Here is a 17,148-nt window from a genome sequence, read left to right as displayed (position 1 = left end):
CTTTGGCCACCTCATGTGAAGAGTTGACTCATTGGAAAAGACTCTGATTCTGGGAGGGATTGGGGGCAGGAAGGGAAGGGGACGACAGAGGATGAGATGGCTGGATGGCATCACTGACTCAATGGACGTGAGTCTGAGTGAACTCCAGGAGTTGGTGATGGACAGGTAGGCCTGGCGTGCTGCGATTCATGGGGTCACAAAGAGTCGGACACGACTGAGAGACTGATCTGATCTGATCTGATCTGAATAGACTCATTGCAATAGCTTTGTGTAATGTTTGAATAACCTAACAATGAGAGGCTAAATATTAAACAAAATCATATAGCTAGTAAGTGGTCAAATTGGTATTCTAAATTCTTTCTGCTTGAACCGAAGCATGTGTTATTTATCAAACATATATTCAATGAGGAGGACCAAACTCAAAGAGTAATTTTCTAACAATGAGTAAATAATTAATAAGACAAACAGAAAATATTAATGTGCTCATTCTTCATAACCCTTGATATTTACAGAAAGAAAGGCAACTCCTAATTATTCATCTCCATGTAATGAAAAGTTAAACTAAGAATGTATATATCAATGCTAATAAAAAGTTGTCATTGGCTTTTACTTTACAGTCTTACCTCTTTTTGTACAAATGCATCACTTCAGGTGACTGAAGCTATTTTAATAACTTGGTCACTATTTCAATTTTAGGATAAGATATCAAACATTTCTAAGAATGCTCTATCTCAACACATTTTGAATTACCTTATTTCTATGTATAAATTTCCCTGATACATGTTACATGGAAGCCCTGGGAGCAAACACAGTGAAGGGAAGCAAGATATGGAGTTACTGTGGTCCTTTCTGGATGTGATTTCTCTATGAATTTTAACCTGCATGAGGCAATTGCTTTACCCAGCATATGGCCAAGGCTCGTGGGAAATACTCCAGCGAATCAAATGTGACAACAGGGCCAAGAGGAAATACACTAAGGATTATAAACATATTATCAACATTTATATCACTACTGAAATAGAAAACTTTGCAGATAATATCCAAACAGATAGAAAAGCATGAGAACTAAGGCAGAAGCATATGGATTATTTTGCTTACTATCTATGTGAATATATCTAAATGTACGGGATTTTGGAAGGGATTTCCTGAATATCCCAAATCACCATTTCTCTGAAGAATAGACCTTTTCCCCCTTGCTGACCAAAATACTGTGATGAATGAATCTTATGAGTAAACATTACATTTTCCTTTATTATGTGATAAAATGTCTCTATAAAGTTGCTCTCTGTGCTACTAAATAAAAAAAATTAAAAATCAAATAGAGCACAATAAAAACAAGAATGAGAAAAAATATCATACTCAGTGAATTCCAATGAAATTTATGAGAAATTTTGGATTAAATACACTTTAAACTATTCAAACTCTTCAAAAAAACTTTTCAGGTTATTTTTCCATAATAGTGATACTAATCGTTGAGAAAGATCTACCAGAGGTCCTGTTTTCATCTGATTGATTGTCAGTGTTCCAGTAATTACTGAAAGCATAAAATCTATTTTATAAGAATTTACAACTCAAATTCCTTTTAATCTAATTTTAGAAAGGACAGAAAATTAAATAAGCCTCATCTATTGACTCAATCACTGTTATTCATTAAGCAAACATTTATTGAGATTCTTCTAGCTTTAGGTACTATAGGAGCACTAGGGACACTACAGGATCAAAATAGATATGACTCAAACTATAATCAGCTTACCAGGGAATCTCCAAACACAAATATAGAAGATACTGTCGTGGTCTGTGCACAGGTTGGAAAAGAATTTCCAGACATATAGAATAAGAGGGAAATAAAGTTTATTAGAGTGGGAGATGCTGATAAGAAGAGATACTACACTTGATCTTAGCCAAAAGGCTGAGAAGCAATAGACTTAGGGACATAGGGAGAGGGGAGGAGAGGGTTAGATGTATGGAAAGAGTAACATGGAAACTTACATTACCATATGTAAAATAGATAGTCAAGGGGAATTTGCTGTATGGCTCAGGAAATTCAAACAGGGGATCTGCATCAACAGGGGTGGGATTGGAAGGGAGTTGAGAGGGAGGTTCAAAAGGGAGGGGATATATGTATAGCTATGGCTGATTCATGTTGAGCTTTGACAGAAAACAGCAAAATTCTGTAAAGCAATTACCCTTCAATAAAAGAATAAATAATTTTTTTAAAAAAAGAAGGAAAAAAAGAATGAGAGATGCTGTTAGAACAGTGAGTCTGCTCAAGGGAGAACCAACGTTGAACAGTCCTTAGTCCACTTTTATACCCAGGGTACAAGTACAAGGAATGGGATAGGTGTCTTGCGGGTCACTTGCTGATTGAATGAGGCATGCATACTGGGTAGGGAAGAGTAAGGCAAATACCTTCCTTGTTTGGGGTAGGAGGGGAGACAGGTTATACTGCTCAGTAGGACCTGAAATCTGTTAATAGTTATGACATGGGTGAGGGAAGGACCATATGTGTCTGCTTTTTCCATTCCTGCATTCCAAGACCCTCCTTGGTTTTATCTGCTTTTTAGTCCCTGGGCCACCACATTCCTCCCTTCCTTTATTTTTAGGGCCAATTCTTTGGTCCCTGTTGATACCCTGTTCATGTCTAACTATCTACCAATTTCCCTTCTTAGGCATTTGGGAACTGAGTCTCAGGAGAAGAGGAACGATGACCACTCTGGCTTCTTCAGGCTGTACAGGGGTGTCATGGAACTCTGGGTTCCCTTTGCCTGCTTCTTTGTCAGGGTGCATTTATGGAGGGAGATGAGAGTCCATGGAATGATAAGGTGATTTGTTTCAGCATTGTCTTTGGGTTGGTCAGAGGATAGTCTTGTTGTACTACCACTTGGAGATTTGTTGTATTCTAGAAGAAACAAACTTAACAAAAAAGTTAAAGGTACATGGCCCAAAGATTAAAAGAAGTAGGAAAGCTGCTCAGGGGCTAGCCAGGAGAACCAGGGCCAGACATTGGTTCGTGACATTAGTGTTTCTCTAGGTACAAGAAGATGCAAGAATTTGGGCTCATAAAATCTTTACCTGAAAACATCTGACTATCTGAAGGCCAGTTCTTCTGGGCTTTTCCCAGGGCACAGAGTGCCTTATTTCTGATCTCCGTCCTGAGCTCCTTTTAAGGGGTGTTGAAGGTCAGCAGCTTGCAGTGGTCATGATATAATCTTTGTAGAGACAGCTGGCAAGTGCCAACTCCCAGTCCGCAGGGTCCACATATTTGACCATGCTTTGGGTGCATTTCATGCCCATTGTGCCCCGCAGTGCTGGGAAGGCTCATTCCAGGTCCGGTGAAGATTCCATTGATTGGCCACTCAGGGTGCTGTTATTGGACCAGGTCTTGTGAGCAGCAAAAGTCTCTGGACCATTCCTGTCTTACTAGCCTCTTGGTCCAGGAATATAGTCCCTCTTGTTGCTTCTTCCCATATCTAGAGTTACATTATTACAATCATTGATCTCATGGAAGTGCTTATCAGCATTTTATCACAGGCTCAGTCACACATTTATTAACATAAGAAACAATCTTCTGATACAAGAGACATAGAAGATAGTACATTTAACAGCTGTTAATGAAGTCACAAGCAAGAATTAAGTAAAGAACTTTCATTAGGTACAGCCCAGCATACCCTGGGTCATCTGACTTGGTTAAATGACTATAGACAGGTGTGACTCTCCTCGTTGTACATCAAAAGGTTGGCTATTGAGATAAGCTTAAGAAACAAACTTAGAGTGTCCTTTTTAATAACTTAATTAAACCTTTATCAATATAACATAACAGTAAGGAACTATCTCAGGAGTGAGTCATAGTAAACACAGACCTTAATTAACAAAACTAGAACTTAATATTAAGTGAAATACATTTTTTTTTTTTTTTTTTTTTTGTCATTGTGAGGGCATTAACCCTGTAGCCAGGGAAGGCTTTAACCCATCAAATAAAAATGAGGTTTGTCAGGGAGCATGAAAAATCCAAGCTGCCATCTTGGATTTCCTATAGCCCTGACTCTTTGATATACAGCTATTGTTAACCCATTTTTAATTGTCTGATTTAGGAGTAGACTATTGCCATGTTTTAAGGACATCAAATAGCAAAAGTCTAACAGTGAAGGGTTATTTCTTATAGAAGCAGAATGAGCTTTTACATGTACCATAATCTTTAATAATTCTTATTTACTTTACAAAAGTAACCAAAGATTTAAAAAACAAATAAAATATTTAAAGGCAAAGACATTTATAATCTGTTATTGAAAGCTTCATTCTAAGAAAACTTTGTTCTCTTAACATAGAGAATTGGCTAAATTCCAGCCTGTTACCAGTTTACCAGATAACAAACAAACAAAAGTTTTTATTGGTTAATCTTACAAAAGTCTTTCCATAAATCTTGAAATAGCTGTATTCTTGCAAAGGCATCACAGTGAAACCATAGAAGGCATGTTAAAAATCTGATTAAAATGCAATTGACAAAGTAGCCTGGCCATTGCTGTGATATGTAACACTAATATGATAACTAGAATTATAATTGAGCACATTTTTATCAGGGCATATCAGATCTATATGAATTCCACATTATTTTAGGATATATATATATATATATATATATAAATCAACCATATTGTATGACCTGAGAAGATTTATCATCCCTTCAACAATACTTCCCATGTAACCTAAATGTCTAATGAACCCAGGTGGTTTAATAGCTCTTTGGGTTGTCTCAGGGGCCCTCTGAAGCATCCCAAAGTCATGCTCATAAAATATGTGAGATGCCCCCAAATCTCTTGGTGGACTTGATCATGATGAAGTCCTGAATAAGTCCAACTCCAAAATACTGGAATGGCAGTTGAACCGCCACTTGGTGTAGGTAAAAACACCAAGTTACAAGGGAAAAGAAGAAACAGAAAATAACCCAATCAAATAAAATAAACCTCAAAAATTTTACCCTAAACAAATGGAGGTTTTTAAACATTTGACAAAGACCTCAAAATAACCGTCATAAATATTATCACTAAATTCAGGAAAGTGGCAGTGTTTTAGTTTTATTGAATTTATTCTGAATTATTTGAATGAATTTTTTTCCAAAATAATAGAGAACATGTGAATTATATACAAATTACATGATATCATGATCAATATTTACCTTCAAAACATGTATTGAATTTCACAAAATAAATATATTGACATTAAAAGTCTGATGCATGAGTACGTATCTCTTTGGACTGAATTTAGCGTATGCTGACTAAAAAAATATAGTCACAACCTGAAAGAAGAGAGCTATTTTATTTGATGGGAATGTTTAGGACTCTGAGCCCAGAAAACAGCATCTCAGTAGCTCTGAGAGAAAACTGCTTCAAGAAGACAGGAGAGGAAGTCAGACTATATACAAGTTTGCAACAAATAGAGCAGGCAGTCTGAACACCAAAGATCAGGTATCAAATTAAGGAATTTAACATTCTAGGTATGGGAAGACGCAAGCCTCTATGTCCACTGAATTAATTCCTTTCATAAACACCTCAGCTGCTACTGCTACTGCTAAGTTGATTCAGTCGTGTCCGACTCTGTGTGACCCCATAGATGGCAGTCCACCAGGCTCCCCCGTCCCTGGGATTCTCCAGGCAAGAACACTGGAGTGGGTTGCCATTTCCTTCTCAGCTATCTGGGGCCAAATCTGGTTCCCTTGTTCACCTTAGAGAGTTGCAAGTAGCTACTTCTTGCATCACCCCCAGGTACTCAGCAATCACCATGAGGGAATGAGACTCTACTGGATCTCAGTTTTGGGAGCTCACATTCACATTTGGAGACCAGAAATTGCTGATGGCTGTGACGTTTCTTGTTTGTTGATATAACAGAGATATTTTCATTTCACACATAATATCACACAGAATATATAGATTCTTTAAACCATAGGAAATATTAATGTTCATCTTGAAAATACACAGGAAATTACACACTTATTTTGAAACTCTATATTTGAAGTACAAAGTGGTATCATAGGATCTTTTCAGGGACTGATGAAGAGAATTAAAACCATCTTTCACATTGTGCTATGTCTTAAAGAAATACATTTCATTTTTACAAAAGTTCTGCATGAGAAATAACCTTATTATATTTTTAAATGTCAAAAAATAATACACTGGAGAAACAGGAATGGAGTAGAAGCAGCAGACTGGGAAAATAATATATTAACTGTCAGGTGGCATGTTAAGAGACTATAAAGACCAACCATAGTTATACAGACTTTAAGGGACTTCAGGAATTAACCAAACTGCCCTTTAAAGTTGACCAAAAAAATCATTTATTGGCAGAAAAGACTGCTTTATAGACCATGTCTTTGAAGGCTTGTTTTACTTGCTGGTTTCTCAGGGTGTAGATGAAGGGGTTCAGCATGGGGGCCACAGAGGTATTGAGAATAGCTACTCCTTTTGTCAATGATGCCTTTTCTTTGGCTGAGGGATTAGCATACATGAATATACAGCTTCCATATGAGATGGAGATAACAATCATGTGAGAGGAACAAGTGGAGAAGGCCTTTTTTCTCTGACTGGCTGATAAGATTCTCAGAATAGTCCTGATAACGTACATATATGACAAAATCACTAAGGCCAAAGTGAATAGCAAGGTAACCAAAGGAAAGTAAAAACCAATTATTTCTAGGAACCGTGTATCTGAACAAGACAATTGTAAAAGGGGGAAATAGTCACATGCAAAGTGATCAATGACTTTGGAAGCACAGTAATCCAGCTGGGGAGAAGCATAAGGGGTGGGAAAATGGTCAGAAACCCACCAAGCCAAGCACAGAGCATAAGCAGGCTGCAGAGTTTCCTGCTCATGATGGTTGTGTAATGCAGGGGCTTGGAGATGGCAACATAACGGTCATAGGACATGGCGGTTAGAATGTAAAATTCAGTCACCCCCATGAAAATAAAGAAAAATAGTTGGGCTGCACAATTGTTGTAAGAAATAGTCTTGTCTTTGGTAATAATTGCCCCCAGAAATCTAAGGATGCACACAGTAGTAAAGGAGATTTCTAAGAAAGAGAAGTTTCAGAGGAAGAAATACATTGGTGTCTGGAGATGGGAGTCCACCCAGGTTAGGGTGATGATGGTCAGGTTTCCAGTGACACTTAATACATATGTGATTAATAAAAAGAGAAAAATCACAAGCTAAAGCTCAGGATCATCAGAAAGGCCTAGAAGGACAAACTCTGTGATCACTGTGTGGTTCATTTCTTTCTCTTTTTCCCCTCATTTTTCTTCTTTTAAATATATTTAGATAGAAAGTGTATTAAAAGGAATAGATGAAAAATATAATTCATGATGACCAGCATCATCATCATTTCTAAAGCATTCTATCTAATTCATGCCCATATTGTTTTCGTTTAACACCTTATTTACAATTTTTCTTAAAACGTACTTGTGGGTCATGTTTTATATAATAGTTCTCTTATTCTAAATCTAATAGGAGAAGTTAGGAAATCTTTATACAAGTCATATTATTCAGAGATGATAAATGAATTTGATACTTTTTGCTTTGTCTAGTTTATGCAAGTCCTTGCAGTTTTGTTGGGATAATCCTATAAAACATACATCATTTTTTGTCGGGTATCAGAAAACACTGCCACCTAAAAGAGAAGTAGATGATCTTAATTCCATCATAAGATATAAATGAAACTTAAAAGAATAAAGTAACAACACCTTTTATGAAACAAGAAATCAAATCATGATTTTCTTAGCAAATAAAATAAACCTTAAAATATTTAATGATTAATAATTTAATTACCAGTTTTATTTTTATATTGGGGTTTATGAATGTAATTATCAACATGAATAGGCTATAAGTATTAGATATTATTTGCAAGAAAATATAATTATTTTATATATTAAATATCATTCACTTAATGGTTTATCTGATAATTCCTTTGAAATCATTAATGTTTGACATTCTCTAAGATTTTCTATGAATATATGTATAGAAACTTTATATATATACAAGACTGTGTATATTTTTGAGCTTAAAAAAATATGCAGTATTTATCAATTTTTTATTTTGCATTGGAGCACGAACTGAAAAATAACTACTTGCCTCAGATAGTAGCAGCTCTATTACCCAGACTTCAGCCCAGTACATTTTCCATTTGAACATCGTTGCTTCTCAGCTATTAAACTTTATGAACAACTGTTTTAGTCCCTTGGACTTCTACCCCACATTTATCTTTTACATGAGGTGACTAATCCAAAAGGATATTCCAGAAATGTAGAGGAAAACCTCTCCTATTAATCCAAAGCCATTCAGCTGATTCCCAGCTCCACTGGATGTATCTATCATTCTGTGTATCTGGCTTGCTAAAATCATAATAGCTCCCTTATCTTATTTTAGATATTCACATTTCTGCTGTGAATAATAGAAGATAAATCATTGCTACTCTGCCAGACACTAGTAAACATCACACGAATCAAATTTGATTATTTTTTCTCTATTTTATGATGATTCATGAAAAATAAAAATGGAATATCAAAAACTTAAGAAGATATGGAACTTCTATCATCCTCTTCAATAACGTTGGTCTAGAAGTTTAAAGGAGCAATATTTAAAGTGAGAACTGCAAGTGACATGGCAACGTGGGGTATTATGAGTGTAGAGTCTTAAACTAGGATCTGGCATTTAGTTGCACTAAATGCTCAAATATTCAAGTTTAGCTGTTGTGACCTATGAAGAGAGACCTGTGTTGATCTCCTGGGAACAAAGGCCAGGCGACAGCTGTGCTATGACGTGGAACATCGGGATTTCTGGAAGCTACCATTGGTGTTCTCAGAGCCGCCTGACTCTCTTCTATAGTGAATCTCTCTTGGGAATGTTTATGTTCATCCCACAGAAGAGTTCAATGAGGACTTCTACAAAATAATACTTTTTTCATTTATCCCAATTATTTACTATTTTTGAGTAATAAAATAGATGTGAAATCTTACAAAAATAGCACTCAGTCGACTTTAGTTTTAGTCATATTCTTGGCATATAAAAGTTTTCTACATATACATTTCATTACTTATCCTTAGACTTCATTATTGTTGGAGCTTCAAGGTTCTTTCATAATTCTAAGTTATATAAGAACTGTATTAAATATTAAGAGTAACAAGGGAAAAATATCATACAAGGGAACTTCCATCAGGTTATCCACTGACTTTTTAACAGAAACTCTACAAGCCAGAAGGGAATGGCATGATATATTTAAAGTGATGAAAAGAGAAGAACCTACAATCAAGAATACTCTACCCAGCAAGCCTCATTCAGATTTGACGGAGAAATCAAAAGCTTTTCAGATTAGCAAATTTGAAAGAATTCAGCACCACCAAACCAGTTTTACAACAAATGCTAAAGGAACTTCTCTAAGCAGGAAACAAGACAAGGAAAAGACCTACAAAAAATAAACCCAAAACAATTAAGAAAATGATAATAGGATGATACATATTGATTATCACCTTAAATGTAAATGAGTCAAATGCACCAACCAAAAGACATAGACCGACTGGGTGGATGAAAACCTGTGCATGTATGTACTTCCAAATACTATATCTCTCTGCTTAACCTCCCAAACTGTATGGAATCATTTTATATTATTAGGTTAATCATGTTCCCATTATAGCTTTCAATTGCACTGATCTTTAAATGCTCTCTGGCTAATGATTGTGAAAATTGAAAAACATCTTTTACTATTGCGATTATGTAACTATTACTCCTTAATATCACTGGATCATGATTGGTCTACAATAAAATTCTATATCATCAACACTAACATTTAATAGGAAAACCTATAATCACCTTTTAAAATAAAGATGCATATCTGAAATATCTTGGAATTTTTTGAAAAATACAAATGCCCAGGTATTGCTTTTTTCCTCCAAAGCTCCAGATACGTTTCTAAGGAGCAGCCATGTTTAAAAAGGACTGCACCATAGGATGATCTTTTACTTTTATCTAGTTGGTTTCACTTTTTCTATTTCATATTCAGTGTTCCCATCTCATTTAGCTTTTGTTTTCAGATTTCTCCATCTCTTCTACTTTTTTTTTTAATGTCTTTTCTCAAGCTTTTATCAAGCATAGTAGAACAGTTTTCATATACATATATATATATATAAATAGTATTTGTAGGGTGTGTGTATATATATATATATCTGTTAGAAAATTTATGAATTTTTTCCTAAATAAAAAATTTGACATTTTGACTCGACTTCATATTAATAAAATGCTATATTTCTAATTATAAAAATAGATATACAACAAGCAACAAAGTTTTATTATATAACATAGGGTACTATAAACAATATCATGTAATAACCTATAATGGAAAATAATTTGAAAAATAATATATGTGTATGTGTGTAACTGAATTACCTGGCTATGTACCTGAAACACTGTAAGTCAACTATACTTCAATAAAGTATATATGCTAAGAAATTTTAAAAAAGAAATGGAGCTTTATGGTACTCAAGGATGAGATTCTGCAAAGTATTTTAAGATCACTATAGAAAATTATTCTACACTATAAAGTCTTTTAAGCATGTAAAAGACTATGTAAATAATCAATAAAATGTCACAGACCATAACAACGTTTACTGAGCTTAAAAAAAGATTAGAAACTCATATATATATATATATATATAAATTCTTTACACTATTAATAGTACTTCTGATAATAATGAGGAGGAGAAAAAGAAAGTGGAGGGTAGAGATAATTTTTTTTCAGCAATGACTATAGTCTGGGATGACCCAGAGGGATGATATGGGGAGGGAGGTGGGAGAGGGGTTCAGGATTGGGAACACGTGTACACCCGTGGCGGATTCATGTTGATGTATGGCAAAACCAATACAATATTGTAAAGTAATTAGCCACTAATTAAAATCAAAAACAAAACAAAACAAAACAAAACTATAGTCCAGGCCTAAATCCCAGGGATGGGGGAGCCTGGCGGTCTGCCGTCTATGGGGTCGCACAGAGTCAGACACGACTGAAGCGACTTAGCAGCAGCCGCAGCAGCAGCAGACCTATTTTAATTATTTTCTTCATATTGCCTCTTCGAATCCTGCCAACAACTTTATGAGGTACCTGTAATTGTTATTCTCTTGCAGAAATATTTATCTTATCTTTTTCTCTGAAAATATTTTATAAGATTGTTGCCCAATTGGTCAAAGTTTATGGGAAATTTTAAGACAGCAAGTGGGTAGACTATCTATAGTCTATTGGGCAAATTTGGCTCATGAACTATTTTTATTAAAAGCTTTATTAGACATGCTTTAGCCCTTTCATTTACATGTTGTTCATAGCTGCATCCACACTACAGAGGGGGACAGTTAGTTACCTCAAGGACTTACGGTCTACAAATTCTAAATTATTAATATATGACCCCTTTATAGAAAAAGTATGTCTTGACTGGTGATATGGATAATCAAAATGCTCATAGAGATTACAAACATTTATAATAACCACTAAGGAATTTGCATAGTGTTATGTAGAGAGCTGTATTATCTGATAATATCAACATAAACTCTCTCATATCTTTTGCAATAATTTTACAGTTCTTTTAATTACCAGAACTACACCTATCTACAGTCTATGGTATATATATTTTTTGAGTTATTAAGAAGTCACAGTTATCAATCAAGTCTAACTTCAGTATTTTCATGTTTCCAATTAAGCTTAGAAATTATAAATGTCCAGCATGAGGGGAGGAAAAAGTAACTGCATGACTTCCGTACAGTGTGGAAATCGCCTCAGTATGGTTTATGTTATTTTCTGTGTGTTTCAGCAAATGATGTATCTAAGACTCTCAACTGAGTATTGTACAAGAATATCAAAACTTAATTCAATGAATTATGATTACAGTCGTTCTATAATAATGGTTTAAAAGTGTAGGATGAGTTTGAGCACTCTCCATTATTATTTCAGTTTTTGACTTCATGGAAAACAGAAAAAAAAATGTTCAGGGCTAGAATTGTATGATCTTGTACAATTGTTCATATAAATTCTAATCAGCACATTTTCCATATGATATCATACTCTAATGCTTAAAATAAGCATTTTTAACAAGACAATCTAAGTTTTGTGTATAGTAAAACTTTGATACTGTTAGTTTCTCTAATACTGATTAGGCATATCACTTAAAGAGACAATTAAAAGAATTGTATGTATAAGCTATTATCTCAAAATAGCCACAGATATGAGAAAGTTATTAAAAAAAAACTTAGTTATTGATTATCAAAAGACGAGCTTAACATCAAGCATTTATTTAAATATACAACTGACCATAGCAAATGTAGTCATATTTGGTATCCAGCAACTACAAATTGGCAGTTGGCATGGGTACTTGCCATATAACCTCTAAAAGGATTAAATCATGTGCTGCTGCAACTGCTGACCTTCAACACTCCCTGAAGGAGTGAGGGTAGAGAGAAGAAATGAGGTACCCTCTGCTCCAGGAAAACTGCCAAGACAGGTCTTCAGATAGTTAGATACACTCAGGAGCTGATTTTATGAGCCCAATTCTTGTATCTCCTCATATCTAGAAAAATACTAAATTCTTGATGGTGCAAATTGTTTCTCATGACTGGCAGAAGCTTCATAAGACCAGCAGAAATTCTAAAATAAATGTGTGCTTAATTGTATATCAAAATCACATATACACTATCTTTCCCCCGTACCTCTTTGGAACAGTTTCTCAGAGTTATTTGAGGCACTGTCTCCTGGGTTGCTCATATTGCCCACCTAAAAACTTAACACACAGCTCTCAAGTTTTTAAGTTGCCAGTTTCTTCAGGCTACTTAAAAGAATAGTTATTGTATATATGTTAATATTGGCATTTCCCCAAAGCAGGGTCTGCATCATAATTTTCCCTAAGCAACTATTCATTATAATAGTTTTTTGAATTGAAGAATAATATAGTGATGTTTGAATGGCATCATCGACTCAATGGACATGAGTTTGAACAAATTCCAGGAGATAGTAAGGAACAGGGAAACCTGGGTGCAGTCTGCAGTCCATGGGGTCGCAAAGAGTTGGGCATGACTGAGCGACTGAACAATAGCACAGAAAATGTTAAACTCCATAATGGGAAACTTTTTTTGATTTCTCAAGAAAATGTAATTACATTTTTCTTTTAGTTGTACTGTTTTTCACATAGTTACAAAGTAGGCCACAGTATGAAAAGGAGGGTGTGTGCAAGATTCTAATAAGACTGTCGGATTATGTTTATAGTCTCTGTGTAGTAAATTAAAAATAAGATTAAATATGATTTAATATGCATTTAATTTCTAGAAAACTTGATTTCTGGTGAGATTGTAAAACACTATTCTCTCTTGTGAGCAACTGTTCTGCCTCTTTCTGATTTTAATTTTCTAAAAATTAGTGTGAAATAATGAAATTAATTTATATTTAAAAAAGACCTAATTTCTCTATTACCATAAAAACAATGTTTCAAAGAAGGAAATAAAATCACTCCCATAGTTACCGACTAGAAAAACCAGCCCTAAAGGAAGAAAAGTACATGAGAGAAGGATTGCAAATTTAATGGAAAAAAACTGTATACTGTATAAGCATATATTTGTGTATATGATGTGTGTATATATATATATATATATATATGAAGAATTCAAGTTTGAATGGCAAAAAGAAAATATACATATGCAAATATCCTTGATAAACTGCTGGCAATAAAAATATGAATGATTAAAAATGAATCTGTAAATTTTAAAAATAAAATAAAATAAAAAAAATAAAGTCCCTCTAATGGTGAAAAAAAAAAATGTATCTAAGGAGGCTGTGTGGATATTAAGAGATTTTGAGATTCCTAGATTTTCATTTAATTGTTTTTCATTCATATGGGTGTAATTCATAAAACAGGACTTTTATTTTTCATTTACTTGAGAAAAATACAGTCTTCCTTGCTGTGTCCATGAAGGCTCGCTTGACTTGCTGATTCCTTAGGGTATAGATAAAGGGTTCAGCATGGTAGCTATGGAGGTGTTTAGCACAGCTACTCCCTTGCTCGAAGACACCCTGTCCTTTGCTGATGGATTCATATACATGAAAATGCAGCTGCCATAAGAGATGGAGATGACAATCATGGGGGAAGAACAGGTGGAAAAGGCCTTTGTCCTCTGAGTGGTAGAAGGGATCCTCAAAATTGTTCTGATGATATATGTGTAGGACAGAATTATTAATGCTAAAGTGAACAAGAGAATAAACACAGCACAGGAAAACCCTACTATCTCTAGAAATTTGGTGTCTGTACAAGAAAGGTATAATAAGGGGAAATAATCACAACTAAAATGGTCAATAACATTGGACTTACAGTAATCAAGCTGTAGGAAGAGCATTACTAATGGGAATATGATTAAGAATGAAGCCAGCCAAGAGGCCAAGACAAGCAGTGTGCAGACTTTGTGATTCATAATGGTCAAGTAATGCAGCGGTTTGCAGATGGCAATGTAACGGTCATAGGACATGGCAGCCAGAGGATAAAACTCAGTGACTCCCAAGAAAAGGAAAAAAAATAACTGAGCCATACAATCATTAAAAGGAATGGTTTTATCTCCTGTAATAATGGTGGCCAAGAACCTGGGTATACTGACAGTTGTGAATGAAACTTCTAATAGGGAGAAATTTCTGAGGAAGAAATACATGGGGGTTTGGAGGTGGGCATCCAGCAGGGTCAGGGTGATAATGGTCAAGTTCCCAGTGATGCTGAGCATGTACTTGATGAGCAGAAAGATAAAGCTCACAACCTGAAGTTGTGGGTCATCTGACAGTCCCAGCAGGATAAACTCTGTTATTTCTGTGTAGTTTCTAATTTTTTCTTCTTCTTCTTTTGAGTAACCTTCAGGAGAAAACACAAACAGAAGACACAGAAAAGGGGATTATCCATGTATAGCACTGGGATTTGGCTCTGAAAGGAAGCCTACTATGCCCTGCTAACATAATTCAGGAGATTGTTTAAAAGTTAATGAAATAGATAACTTGTTTTGAAGTAAGTTTCTACTACATGTCAGATTTGTGATTCACAAAGAATGTTACTTTATAAAATCCCTAGTTTACAAATTGGCATCAGGCTAAAAATATTTTAAAAAATCTTATACAAACAACATATCCTTCACATGAAAAGCAAGGATTATAATCTATGTTTTTCTCAAACCTGGGAAATACAGGAGGAGAAAAGCTACCTCTTGACTCTTTAAAAGTGTCTCCACAGGATCCCCTCCTATTGGAGTACTGTCTTTTCTTCAACCTCAGTAAATCATCCTATCCTAATGTCTGTCATCTAGTTTCTCATATAATGATTGTTTCCTAGTGTAATATAGAAAAGCCAAATGTGTCAGGAAAAAGGCCATTCAGTTCATATGCTTTCAAAAGGCAAATCATGGAAGATAAATCTTGAGCTTCATGCCAGATTTCTTAAGTTTTGAGTCAGACTCACACTCACCTTCTCAACCTCCTACTCATCTGAAGCCCCAGATAATGGAATAAAGGAATCCAGGTCATGTATCTGTTTTGGTGGTCTTCTCAGATATTAGATAGTCAAGAGTAGAAAGGAGGCAGAGTGGCCATTAAGTATATTGGATCTGTGTCATGAGCTAAGGAAACCAAAGTATGTCAATATTTAAAATAAAACATTACCTTCTGGAGAACATTTTTTTTTTCTTCCAACCTCTCTTTCTACATACTATTAGCATTCTCTCTCTATCTATATGTGTATATTCTGATTTTTACATTATATTTTTATTTTATATACATTAATATTCCCTTAATATAAGTTCTATTTTGTCAGGCTACTAGTATAGTCCATGAAAGAGCAATGAAGTCTTTATTTTGTCATCATAACTAACAGCAGAAATCACTTAACCAGTTAATTTCAATATCTGCCTCATTAACTACAGTACAGTCTTTGGCTGTGGAAAACTCTTAAAGAGATGGGAATACCAGACCACCTTACCTGTCTGCTGAGAGACCTGTATGCATGTCAAGAGGCAACAGTTAGAACCAGACATGGAACAATGGACTGGTTCCAAATTGGGAAAGGCTGTATTTTATCACCTTGCTTATTTCAGTTCTATGCAGAGTGAAGTGAAGTGAACTAGCTCAGTTGTGCCCGACTCTTTGCGACCCCATGGTCTGTAGCCTACCAGACTCCTCCCTCCATGGGATTCTCCAGGCAAGAATACTGGAGTGGGCTGGCATTTCCTTCTCCAGGGGATCTTCCTGACCCAGGGATCGAACCCAGGTCTCCCACATTGCAGGCAGACGCTTTAACCTCTGAGCCACCAGGGAAGCCCTAGAGTACATCATGTGAAATGCCAGGCTGGATGATGCACAAACTGGAATCAAGATTGCCTGGAAAAATATCAACAGCCTCAAATATGCAGATGATACCACTCTAATGGCAGAAAGTGAAGAGGAACTAAAGAGCCTCTGGGTGAGGGTGAAAGAAGAGAGTGAAAAAACTAGTTTAAAATTCAACATATAAGAAACTAAGATCATGGCATCCTGTCCCATCAGTTCATGGTAAATAGAAATGGAAAAAGTGGAAGCAGTGACATATTTTTCTTTCTTGGGCTCCAAAATCACTAAGGACAATGACTGCAGCCATGAAATAAAAAGATGCTTGCTCCTTGGAAGACTATAACAATCCTAGACAACATATTTAAAAGCAGAGATATAATTTTACCAAAAAGGTCCATATCGTCAAAGCTATAGGTTTTTCAGTAGTCATGTATGAATGTGGGGGTTGGACGATAATGAAGGCTGAATGCCCAGGAACTTATGCTTTCAAATGATGGTGCTGGAGAAGACTTCTGAGAGACCGTCGGACTGCAAAGAGATCAAACCAGTCAATCCTAAAGGAAATCAACCATGAATATTCAATGGAGGGACTGTTGGTGACTGAAGCAGCAATACTTTGGCCACCTAATGTGAAGAGCCAACTCACTGAAAAATACCCTGATGCTGGAAAAGATTGAAAGCAAAAGGAGAATGGGGTGGCAGAGGGTGATATGGTTAGTTAAATACAATCACTGACTCAATGCACATGAATCTGAGCAATCTCTAGGAAATAGTGAAGGACAGGGAAG

The 17,148-nt window shown here is 35.4% G+C and overlaps 1 protein-coding gene and 2 pseudogenes across 1 annotated transcript; all 3 read right to left on the bottom strand.

Annotated features, from left to right (window-relative positions):
- Positions 1-1,788: 1,788 nt before the first annotated feature.
- LOC129642425 (uncharacterized) lies at positions 1,789-1,921 on the bottom strand (annotated as a pseudogene).
- Positions 1,922-6,324: 4,403 nt separating this feature from the next.
- Positions 6,325-7,259, bottom strand: LOC129641551 (olfactory receptor 6C3-like; annotated as a pseudogene).
- Positions 7,260-14,004: 6,745 nt separating this feature from the next.
- On the bottom strand, positions 14,005-14,775 carry LOC129641550 (olfactory receptor 6C1-like). Its single transcript, XM_055566234.1, has one exon. The coding sequence runs from the start codon at positions 14,773-14,775 to the stop codon at positions 14,005-14,007; it is 771 nt and encodes a 256-aa protein (XP_055422209.1).
- Positions 14,776-17,148: the final 2,373 nt, after the last annotated feature.

This window comes from Bubalus kerabau, chromosome 1 (genome assembly GCF_029407905.1).
Source record: "Bubalus kerabau isolate K-KA32 ecotype Philippines breed swamp buffalo chromosome 1, PCC_UOA_SB_1v2, whole genome shotgun sequence".
In the NCBI taxonomy this organism is placed as follows: Eukaryota; Metazoa; Chordata; class Mammalia; order Artiodactyla; family Bovidae; genus Bubalus; species Bubalus kerabau.
Note: the sequence above shows the minus strand (reverse complement) of the source record. Positions and strands in the feature narration are given on the sequence as shown.

What these genes read in the sequence shown, in the direction of transcription:
- LOC129641550 (XM_055566234.1), bottom strand. Translation starts at nt 14,775, where the DNA reads ATGCTCAGCATCACTGGGAACTTGACCATTATCACCCTGACCCTGCTG.